This window comes from Calidris pugnax, unplaced genomic scaffold, assembly GCF_001431845.1.
Source record: "Calidris pugnax isolate Ruff unplaced genomic scaffold, ASM143184v1 scaffold278, whole genome shotgun sequence".
NCBI classification, from domain to species: domain Eukaryota; kingdom Metazoa; phylum Chordata; class Aves; order Charadriiformes; family Scolopacidae; genus Calidris; species Calidris pugnax.
Window position 1 is genome coordinate 127,045 of NW_015090988.1, and position 11,579 is coordinate 138,623.

An 11,579-nucleotide genomic window follows, 5' to 3' on the forward strand; every position below is an offset into this window, starting at 1 on the left:
GGGGCTCCCCACCATCTGGGGGACGTTCAGATGGGTGCCCACCATCTGATGAAGGTCTTGGGGGGGGTTCCTCACCATCCATGGGTGTTTTGGAGGGGCTCCCCACCATCTGGGGGACGTTCAGATGGGTGCCCACCATCTGGTGAAGCTCTTGGGGGGGTCCCCACCATCCAGGGGCAGTTTGGGGGGGGCTCTCCACCATCTGGGTGATGTTCAGATGGGTGCCCACCATCTGATGAAGCTCTTGGGGGGGGGTCCTCACCATCCGAGGAAGGTCTGGGGGGGCTCCCCACCATCCAAGGAGGGCCTTGGTGGGGGTCCCCACCATCTGGGGGACGTTCTGATGGGTGCCCACCATCTGATGAAGGTCTTGGGGGGGTGCCCACCCTCTGAGGACGGTGTTGGGGAGGTCCCCCTCATCCAAGGAAGGTGTGTGGGGGCTCCCCACCATCCGGGGGACGTTCATATGGGTGCCCACCATCAGATGAAGCTCTTGGGGGGGTTCCTCACCATCTGAGGAAGGTCTGGGGGGGTTCCCCACCAACCAGGGGCAGTTTGGGGGGGGCTCCCCACCATCCAGGAGACGTTCCGATGGGTGCCCACCATCTGATGAAGGTCTTGGGGGGGTTCCTCACCATCCGAGGAAGGTTTTGGGGGGGGTCCCCACCATCCAAGGAAGGTCTGGAGGGGCTCCCCACCATCCAGGGGACGTTCAGATGGGTGCCCACCATCTGATGAAGCTCTTGGGAGTGGTCCCCACCATCCAAGGAAGGTCTTGGGGAGGTCCCCCTCATCCAAGGAAGGTGTCGGGGGGCTCCCCACCATCCAAGGAGGGTCTTGGTGGGGCTCCCCACCATCTGATGGACGTTCAGATGGGTGCCCACCATCTGATGAAGGTCTTGGGGGGGGTTCCTCACCATCCATGGGTGTTTTGGAGGGGCTCCCCACCATCTGGGGGACGTTCAGATGGGTGCCCACCATCTGGTGAAGCTCTTGGGGGGGTCCCCACCATCCAGGGGCAGTTTGGGGGGGGCTCCCCACCATCTGGGTGATGTTCAGATGGGTGCCCACCATCTGATGAAGCTCTTGGGGGGGGTCCCCACCATCCGAGGAAGGTCTTGGTGGGGCTCCCCACCATCCGGGGGATGTTCAGATGGGTGCCCACCATCCGATGAAGCTCTTGGGGGGGTCCCCACCATCCATGGGCGTTTTTGGGGGGGCTCCCCACCATCTGGGGGACGTTCAGATGGGTGCCCATCATCCAATGAAGCTCTTGGGGGGCTCCCCACCATCCGGGGGACGTCCCGATGGGTGCCCACCATCCGACGAAGCTCTTGGGGGGGTTCCTCACCACCGGAGGAAGGTCTGGGTGGGTTCCCCACCATCGGGGGGGGTCCCCACCATCCAAGGAAGGTCTGGAGGGGCTCCCCACCATCCAGGGGACGTTCAGATGGGTGCCCACCATCTGATGAAGCTCTTGGGAGTGGTCCCCACCATCCAAGGAAGGTCTTGGGGAGGTCCCCCTCATCCAAGGAAGGTGTCGGGGGGCTCCCCACCATCCAAGGAGGGTCTTGGTGGGGCTCCCCACCATCTGATGGACGTTCCGATGGGTGCCCACCATCTGATGAAGGTCTTGGGGGGGTTCCTCACCATCCGAGGAAGGTTTTGGGGGGGGTCCCCACCATCCAAGGAAGGTCTGGAGGGGCTCCCCACCATCCAGGGGACGTTCAGATGGGTGCCCACCATCTGATGAAGCTCTTGGGAGTGGTCCCCACCATCCAAGGAAGGTCTTGGGGAGGTCCCCCTCATCCAAGGAAGGTGTCGGGGGGCTCCCCACCATCCAAGGAGGGTCTTGGTGGGGCTCCCCACCATCTGATGGACGTTCCGATGGGTGCCCACCATCTGATGAAGGTCTTGGGGGGGTTCCTCACCATCCGAGGAAGGTTTTGGGGGGGGTCCCCACCATCCAAGGAAGGTCTGGAGGGGCTCCCCACCATCCAGGGGACGTTCAGATGGGTGCCCACCATCTGATGAAGCTCTTGGGAGTGGTCCCCACCATCCAAGGAAGGTCTTGGGGAGGTCCCCCTCATCCAAGGAAGGTGTCGGGGGGCTCCCCACCATCCAAGGAGGGTCTTGGTGGGGCTCCCCACCATCTGATGGACGTTCCGATGGGTGCCCACCATCTGATGAAGGTCTTGGGGGGGTTCCTCACCATCCGAGGAAGGTTTTGGGGGGGGTCCCCACCATCCAAGGAAGGTCTGGAGGGGCTCCCCACCATCCAGGGGACGTTCAGATGGGTGCCCACCATCTGATGAAGCTCTTGGGAGTGGTCCCCACCATCCAAGGAAGGTCTTGGGGAGGTCCCCCTCATCCAAGGAAGGTGTCGGGGGGCTCCCCACCATCCAAGGAGGGTCTTGGTGGGGCTCCCCACCATCTGATGGACGTTCCGATGGGTGCCCACCATCTGATGAAGGTCTTGGGGGGGTTCCTCACCATCCGAGGAAGGTTTTGGGGGGGGTCCCCACCATCCAAGGAAGGTCTGGAGGGGCTCCCCACCATCCAGGGGACGTTCAGATGGGTGCCCACCATCTGATGAAGCTCTTGGGAGTGGTCCCCACCATCCAAGGAAGGTCTTGGGGAGGTCCCCCTCATCCAAGGAAGGTGTCGGGGGGCTCCCCACCATCCAAGGAGGGTCTTGGTGGGGCTCCCCACCATCTGATGGACGTTCCGATGGGTGCCCACCATCTGATGAAGGTCTTGGGGGGGTTCCTCACCATCCGAGGAAGGTTTTGGGGGGGGTCCCCACCATCCAAGGAAGGTCTGGAGGGGCTCCCCACCATCCAGGGGACGTTCAGATGGGTGCCCACCATCTGATGAAGCTCTTGGGAGTGGTCCCCACCATCCAAGGAAGGTCTTGGGGAGGTCCCCCTCATCCAAGGAAGGTGTCGGGGGGCTCCCCACCATCCAAGGAGGGTCTTGGTGGGGCTCCCCACCATCTGATGGACGTTCCGATGGGTGCCCACCATCTGATGAAGGTCTTGGGGGGGTTCCTCACCATCCGAGGAAGGTTTTGGGGGGGGTCCCCACCATCCAAGGAAGGTCTGGAGGGGCTCCCCACCATCCAGGGGACGTTCAGATGGGTGCCCACCATCTGATGAAGCTCTTGGGAGTGGTCCCCACCATCCAAGGAAGGTCTTGGGGAGGTCCCCCTCATCCAAGGAAGGTGTCGGGGGGCTCCCCACCATCCAAGGAGGGTCTTGGTGGGGCTCCCCACCATCTGATGGACGTTCCGATGGGTGCCCACCATCTGATGAAGGTCTTGGGGGGGTTCCTCACCATCCGAGGAAGGTTTTGGGGGGGGTCCCCACCATCCAAGGAAGGTCTGGAGGGGCTCCCCACCATCCAGGGGACGTTCAGATGGGTGCCCACCATCTGATGAAGCTCTTGGGAGTGGTCCCCACCATCCAAGGAAGGTCTTGGGGAGGTCCCCCTCATCCAAGGAAGGTGTCGGGGGGCTCCCCACCATCCAAGGAGGGTCTTGGTGGGGCTCCCCACCATCTGATGGACGTTCCGATGGGTGCCCACCATCTGATGAAGGTCTTGGGGGGGTTCCTCACCATCCGAGGAAGGTTTTGGGGGGGGTCCCCACCATCCAAGGAAGGTCTGGAGGGGCTCCCCACCATCCAGGGGACGTTCAGATGGGTGCCCACCATCTGATGAAGCTCTTGGGAGTGGTCCCCACCATCCAAGGAAGGTCTTGGGGAGGTCCCCCTCATCCAAGGAAGGTGTCGGGGGGCTCCCCACCATCCAAGGAGGGTCTTGGTGGGGCTCCCCACCATCTGATGGACGTTCCGATGGGTGCCCACCATCTGATGAAGGTCTTGGGGGGGTTCCTCACCATCCGAGGAAGGTTTTGGGGGGGGTCCCCACCATCCAAGGAAGGTCTGGAGGGGCTCCCCACCATCCAGGGGACGTTCAGATGGGTGCCCACCATCTGATGAAGCTCTTGGGAGTGGTCCCCACCATCCAAGGAAGGTCTTGGGGAGGTCCCCCTCATCCAAGGAAGGTGTCGGGGGGCTCCCCACCATCCAAGGAGGGTCTTGGTGGGGCTCCCCACCATCTGATGGACGTTCCGATGGGTGCCCACCATCTGATGAAGGTCTTGGGGGGGTTCCTCACCATCCGAGGAAGGTTTTGGGGGGGGTCCCCACCATCCAAGGAAGGTCTGGAGGGGCTCCCCACCATCCAGGGGACGTTCAGATGGGTGCCCACCATCTGATGAAGCTCTTGGGAGTGGTCCCCACCATCCAAGGAAGGTCTTGGGGAGGTCCCCCTCATCCAAGGAAGGTGTCGGGGGGCTCCCCACCATCCAAGGAGGGTCTTGGTGGGGCTCCCCACCATCTGATGGACGTTCCGATGGGTGCCCACCATCTGATGAAGGTCTTGGGGGGGTTCCTCACCATCCGAGGAAGGTTTTGGGGGGGGTCCCCACCATCCAAGGAAGGTCTGGAGGGGCTCCCCACCATCCAGGGGACGTTCAGATGGGTGCCCACCATCTGATGAAGCTCTTGGGAGTGGTCCCCACCATCCAAGGAAGGTCTTGGGGAGGTCCCCCTCATCCAAGGAAGGTGTCGGGGGGCTCCCCACCATCCAAGGAGGGTCTTGGTGGGGCTCCCCACCATCTGATGGACGTTCCGATGGGTGCCCACCATCTGATGAAGGTCTTGGGGGGGTTCCTCACCATCCGAGGAAGGTTTTGGGGGGGGTCCCCACCATCCAAGGAAGGTCTGGAGGGGCTCCCCACCATCCAGGGGACGTTCAGATGGGTGCCCACCATCTGATGAAGCTCTTGGGAGTGGTCCCCACCATCCAAGGAAGGTCTTGGGGAGGTCCCCCTCATCCAAGGAAGGTGTCGGGGGGCTCCCCACCATCCAAGGAGGGTCTTGGTGGGGCTCCCCACCATCTGATGGACGTTCCGATGGGTGCCCACCATCTGATGAAGGTCTTGGGGGGGTTCCTCACCATCCGAGGAAGGTTTTGGGGGGGGTCCCCACCATCCAAGGAAGGTCTGGAGGGGCTCCCCACCATCCAGGGGACGTTCAGATGGGTGCCCACCATCTGATGAAGCTCTTGGGAGTGGTCCCCACCATCCAAGGAAGGTCTTGGGGAGGTCCCCCTCATCCAAGGAAGGTGTCGGGGGGCTCCCCACCATCCAAGGAGGGTCTTGGTGGGGCTCCCCACCATCTGATGGACGTTCCGATGGGTGCCCACCATCTGATGAAGGTCTTGGGGGGGTTCCTCACCATCCGAGGAAGGTTTTGGGGGGGGTCCCCACCATCCAAGGAAGGTCTGGAGGGGCTCCCCACCATCCAGGGGACGTTCAGATGGGTGCCCACCATCTGATGAAGCTCTTGGGAGTGGTCCCCACCATCCAAGGAAGGTCTTGGGGAGGTCCCCCTCATCCAAGGAAGGTGTCGGGGGGCTCCCCACCATCCAAGGAGGGTCTTGGTGGGGCTCCCCACCATCTGATGGACGTTCCGATGGGTGCCCACCATCTGATGAAGGTCTTGGGGGGGTTCCTCACCATCCGAGGAAGGTTTTGGGGGGGGTCCCCACCATCCAAGGAAGGTCTGGAGGGGCTCCCCACCATCCAGGGGACGTTCAGATGGGTGCCCACCATCTGATGAAGCTCTTGGGAGTGGTCCCCACCATCCAAGGAAGGTCTTGGGGAGGTCCCCCTCATCCAAGGAAGGTGTCGGGGGGCTCCCCACCATCCAAGGAGGGTCTTGGTGGGGCTCCCCACCATCTGATGGACGTTCCGATGGGTGCCCACCATCTGATGAAGGTCTTGGGGGGGTTCCTCACCATCCGAGGAAGGTTTTGGGGGGGGTCCCCACCATCCAAGGAAGGTCTGGAGGGGCTCCCCACCATCCAGGGGACGTTCAGATGGGTGCCCACCATCTGATGAAGCTCTTGGGAGTGGTCCCCACCATCCAAGGAAGGTCTTGGGGAGGTCCCCCTCATCCAAGGAAGGTGTCGGGGGGCTCCCCACCATCCAAGGAGGGTCTTGGTGGGGCTCCCCACCATCTGATGGACGTTCCGATGGGTGCCCACCATCTGATGAAGGTCTTGGGGGGGTTCCTCACCATCCGAGGAAGGTTTTGGGGGGGGTCCCCACCATCCAAGGAAGGTCTGGAGGGGCTCCCCACCATCCAGGGGACGTTCAGATGGGTGCCCACCATCTGATGAAGCTCTTGGGAGTGGTCCCCACCATCCAAGGAAGGTCTTGGGGAGGTCCCCCTCATCCAAGGAAGGTGTCGGGGGGCTCCCCACCATCCAAGGAGGGTCTTGGTGGGGCTCCCCACCATCTGATGGACGTTCCGATGGGTGCCCACCATCTGATGAAGGTCTTGGGGGGGTTCCTCACCATCCGAGGAAGGTTTTGGGGGGGGTCCCCACCATCCAAGGAAGGTCTGGAGGGGCTCCCCACCATCCAGGGGACGTTCAGATGGGTGCCCACCATCTGATGAAGCTCTTGGGAGTGGTCCCCACCATCCAAGGAAGGTCTTGGGGAGGTCCCCCTCATCCAAGGAAGGTGTCGGGGGGCTCCCCACCATCCAAGGAGGGTCTTGGTGGGGCTCCCCACCATCTGATGGACGTTCCGATGGGTGCCCACCATCTGATGAAGGTCTTGGGGGGGTTCCTCACCATCCGAGGAAGGTTTTGGGGGGGGTCCCCACCATCCAAGGAAGGTCTGGAGGGGCTCCCCACCATCCAGGGGACGTTCAGATGGGTGCCCACCATCTGATGAAGCTCTTGGGAGTGGTCCCCACCATCCAAGGAAGGTCTTGGGGAGGTCCCCCTCATCCAAGGAAGGTGTCGGGGGGCTCCCCACCATCCAAGGAGGGTCTTGGTGGGGCTCCCCACCATCTGATGGACGTTCCGATGGGTGCCCACCATCTGATGAAGGTCTTGGGGGGGTTCCTCACCATCCGAGGAAGGTTTTGGGGGGGGTCCCCACCATCCAAGGAAGGTCTGGAGGGGCTCCCCACCATCCAGGGGACGTTCAGATGGGTGCCCACCATCTGATGAAGCTCTTGGGAGTGGTCCCCACCATCCAAGGAAGGTCTTGGGGAGGTCCCCCTCATCCAAGGAAGGTGTCGGGGGGCTCCCCACCATCCAAGGAGGGTCTTGGTGGGGCTCCCCACCATCTGATGGACGTTCCGATGGGTGCCCACCATCTGATGAAGGTCTTGGGGGGGTTCCTCACCATCCGAGGAAGGTTTTGGGGGGGGTCCCCACCATCCAAGGAAGGTCTGGAGGGGCTCCCCACCATCCAGGGGACGTTCAGATGGGTGCCCACCATCTGATGAAGCTCTTGGGAGTGGTCCCCACCATCCAAGGAAGGTCTTGGGGAGGTCCCCCTCATCCAAGGAAGGTGTCGGGGGGCTCCCCACCATCCAAGGAGGGTCTTGGTGGGGCTCCCCACCATCTGATGGACGTTCCGATGGGTGCCCACCATCTGATGAAGGTCTTGGGGGGGTTCCTCACCATCCGAGGAAGGTTTTGGGGGGGGTCCCCACCATCCAAGGAAGGTCTGGAGGGGCTCCCCACCATCCAGGGGACGTTCAGATGGGTGCCCACCATCTGATGAAGCTCTTGGGAGTGGTCCCCACCATCCAAGGAAGGTCTTGGGGAGGTCCCCCTCATCCAAGGAAGGTGTCGGGGGGCTCCCCACCATCCAAGGAGGGTCTTGGTGGGGCTCCCCACCATCTGATGGACGTTCCGATGGGTGCCCACCATCTGATGAAGGTCTTGGGGGGGTTCCTCACCATCCGAGGAAGGTTTTGGGGGGGGTCCCCACCATCCAAGGAAGGTCTGGAGGGGCTCCCCACCATCCAGGGGACGTTCAGATGGGTGCCCACCATCTGATGAAGCTCTTGGGAGTGGTCCCCACCATCCAAGGAAGGTCTTGGGGAGGTCCCCCTCATCCAAGGAAGGTGTCGGGGGGCTCCCCACCATCCAAGGAGGGTCTTGGTGGGGCTCCCCACCATCTGATGGACGTTCCGATGGGTGCCCACCATCTGATGAAGGTCTTGGGGGGGTTCCTCACCATCCGAGGAAGGTTTTGGGGGGGGTCCCCACCATCCAAGGAAGGTCTGGAGGGGCTCCCCACCATCCAGGGGACGTTCAGATGGGTGCCCACCATCTGATGAAGCTCTTGGGAGTGGTCCCCACCATCCAAGGAAGGTCTTGGGGAGGTCCCCCTCATCCAAGGAAGGTGTCGGGGGGCTCCCCACCATCCAAGGAGGGTCTTGGTGGGGCTCCCCACCATCTGATGGACGTTCCGATGGGTGCCCACCATCTGATGAAGGTCTTGGGGGGGTTCCTCACCATCCGAGGAAGGTTTTGGGGGGGGTCCCCACCATCCAAGGAAGGTCTGGAGGGGCTCCCCACCATCCAGGGGACGTTCAGATGGGTGCCCACCATCTGATGAAGCTCTTGGGAGTGGTCCCCACCATCCAAGGAAGGTCTTGGGGAGGTCCCCCTCATCCAAGGAAGGTGTCGGGGGGCTCCCCACCATCCAAGGAGGGTCTTGGTGGGGCTCCCCACCATCTGATGGACGTTCCGATGGGTGCCCACCATCTGATGAAGGTCTTGGGGGGGTTCCTCACCATCCGAGGAAGGTTTTGGGGGGGGTCCCCACCATCCAAGGAAGGTCTGGAGGGGCTCCCCACCATCCAGGGGACGTTCAGATGGGTGCCCACCATCTGATGAAGCTCTTGGGAGTGGTCCCCACCATCCAAGGAAGGTCTTGGGGAGGTCCCCCTCATCCAAGGAAGGTGTCGGGGGGCTCCCCACCATCCAAGGAGGGTCTTGGTGGGGCTCCCCACCATCTGATGGACGTTCCGATGGGTGCCCACCATCTGATGAAGGTCTTGGGGGGGTTCCTCACCATCCGAGGAAGGTTTTGGGGGGGGTCCCCACCATCCAAGGAAGGTCTGGAGGGGCTCCCCACCATCCAGGGGACGTTCAGATGGGTGCCCACCATCTGATGAAGCTCTTGGGAGTGGTCCCCACCATCCAAGGAAGGTCTTGGGGAGGTCCCCCTCATCCAAGGAAGGTGTCGGGGGGCTCCCCACCATCCAAGGAGGGTCTTGGTGGGGCTCCCCACCATCTGATGGACGTTCCGATGGGTGCCCACCATCTGATGAAGGTCTTGGGGGGGTTCCTCACCATCCGAGGAAGGTTTTGGGGGGGGTCCCCACCATCCAAGGAAGGTCTGGAGGGGCTCCCCACCATCCAGGGGACGTTCAGATGGGTGCCCACCATCTGATGAAGCTCTTGGGAGTGGTCCCCACCATCCAAGGAAGGTCTTGGGGAGGTCCCCCTCATCCAAGGAAGGTGTCGGGGGGCTCCCCACCATCCAAGGAGGGTCTTGGTGGGGCTCCCCACCATCTGATGGACGTTCCGATGGGTGCCCACCATCTGATGAAGGTCTTGGGGGGGTTCCTCACCATCCGAGGAAGGTTTTGGGGGGGGTCCCCACCATCCAAGGAAGGTCTGGAGGGGCTCCCCACCATCCAGGGGACGTTCAGATGGGTGCCCACCATCTGATGAAGCTCTTGGGAGTGGTCCCCACCATCCAAGGAAGGTCTTGGGGAGGTCCCCCTCATCCAAGGAAGGTGTCGGGGGGCTCCCCACCATCCAAGGAGGGTCTTGGTGGGGCTCCCCACCATCTGATGGACGTTCCGATGGGTGCCCACCATCTGATGAAGGTCTTGGGGGGGTTCCTCACCATCCGAGGAAGGTTTTGGGGGGGGTCCCCACCATCCAAGGAAGGTCTGGAGGGGCTCCCCACCATCCAGGGGACGTTCAGATGGGTGCCCACCATCTGATGAAGCTCTTGGGAGTGGTCCCCACCATCCAAGGAAGGTCTTGGGGAGGTCCCCCTCATCCAAGGAAGGTGTCGGGGGGCTCCCCACCATCCAAGGAGGGTCTTGGTGGGGCTCCCCACCATCTGATGGACGTTCCGATGGGTGCCCACCATCTGATGAAGGTCTTGGGGGGGTTCCTCACCATCCGAGGAAGGTTTTGGGGGGGGTCCCCACCATCCAAGGAAGGTCTGGAGGGGCTCCCCACCATCCAGGGGACGTTCAGATGGGTGCCCACCATCTGATGAAGCTCTTGGGAGTGGTCCCCACCATCCAAGGAAGGTCTTGGGGAGGTCCCCCTCATCCAAGGAAGGTGTCGGGGGGCTCCCCACCATCCAAGGAGGGTCTTGGTGGGGCTCCCCACCATCTGATGGACGTTCCGATGGGTGCCCACCATCTGATGAAGGTCTTGGGGGGGTTCCTCACCATCCGAGGAAGGTTTTGGGGGGGGTCCCCACCATCCAAGGAAGGTCTGGAGGGGCTCCCCACCATCCAGGGGACGTTCAGATGGGTGCCCACCATCTGATGAAGCTCTTGGGAGTGGTCCCCACCATCCAAGGAAGGTCTTGGGGAGGTCCCCCTCATCCAAGGAAGGTGTCGGGGGGCTCCCCACCATCCAAGGAGGGTCTTGGTGGGGCTCCCCACCATCTGATGGACGTTCCGATGGGTGCCCACCATCTGATGAAGGTCTTGGGGGGGTTCCTCACCATCCGAGGAAGGTTTTGGGGGGGGTCCCCACCATCCAAGGAAGGTCTGGAGGGGCTCCCCACCATCCAGGGGACGTTCAGATGGGTGCCCACCATCTGATGAAGCTCTTGGGAGTGGTCCCCACCATCCAAGGAAGGTCTTGGGGAGGTCCCCCTCATCCAAGGAAGGTGTCGGGGGGCTCCCCACCATCCAAGGAAGGTCTTGGGGGGGTCCCCACCATCCATGGGCGTTTTTGGGGGGGCTCCCCACCATCTGGGGGATGTTCAGATGGGTGCCCACCATCTGATGAAGCTCTTGGGGGGGGTCCCCACCATCCGAGGAAGGTCTTGGTGGGGCTCCCCACCATCCGGGGGATGTTCAGATGGGTGCCCACCATCCGATGAAGCTCTTGGGGGGGTCCCCACCATCCATGGGCGTTTTTGGGGGGGCTCCCCACCATCTGGGGGACGTTCAGATGGGTGCCCATCATCCAATGAAGCTCTTGGGGGGCTCCCCACCATCCGGGGGACGTCCCGATGGGTGCCCACCATCCGCACCAACATGACGGCCGCCATGAAGGTGATGGCCACGAAGCACCCGATGATGATCTTGGTGGTCTTCAAAACGTCATCCAGATCTTGTAACCCACCCCCAGCACCAACCCCGCCGCCGGCCGCCGCCGCCGTGATGGGGACGGTGAAGGGCTTCCCGGTGGGCCTAGTGGTTCCTCACCATCCATGGGTGTTTTGGAGGGGCTCCCCACCATCTGGGGGACGTTCAGATGGGTGCCCACCATCTGATGAAGGTCTTGGGGGGGGTTCCTCACCATCCATGGGTGTTTTGGAGGGGCTCCCCACCATCTGGGGGACGTTCAGATGGGTGCCCACCATCCAATGAAGCTTTTGGGGGGCTCCCCACCATCCGGGGGACGTCCCGATGGGTGCCCACCATCAGACG

The 11,579-nt window shown here is 62.5% G+C and overlaps 1 protein-coding gene across 1 annotated transcript in view; it reads right to left on the reverse strand.

Annotated features, from left to right (window-relative positions):
- The window catches only part of LOC106894984 (leucine-rich repeat-containing protein 4B-like), a gene marked incomplete at its 5' end in the record, with an annotated part of 16,096 nt that overhangs the window by 1,830 nt on the left and 2,687 nt on the right, over window positions 1–11,579 (reverse strand). Inside the window, one exon of the mRNA XM_014954041.1 lies at window positions 11,141–11,339. Coding sequence (XP_014809527.1) covers window positions 11,141–11,339 — 199 coding nt within the window. The remainder of the gene's footprint in view (window positions 1–11,140; window positions 11,340–11,579) is intronic.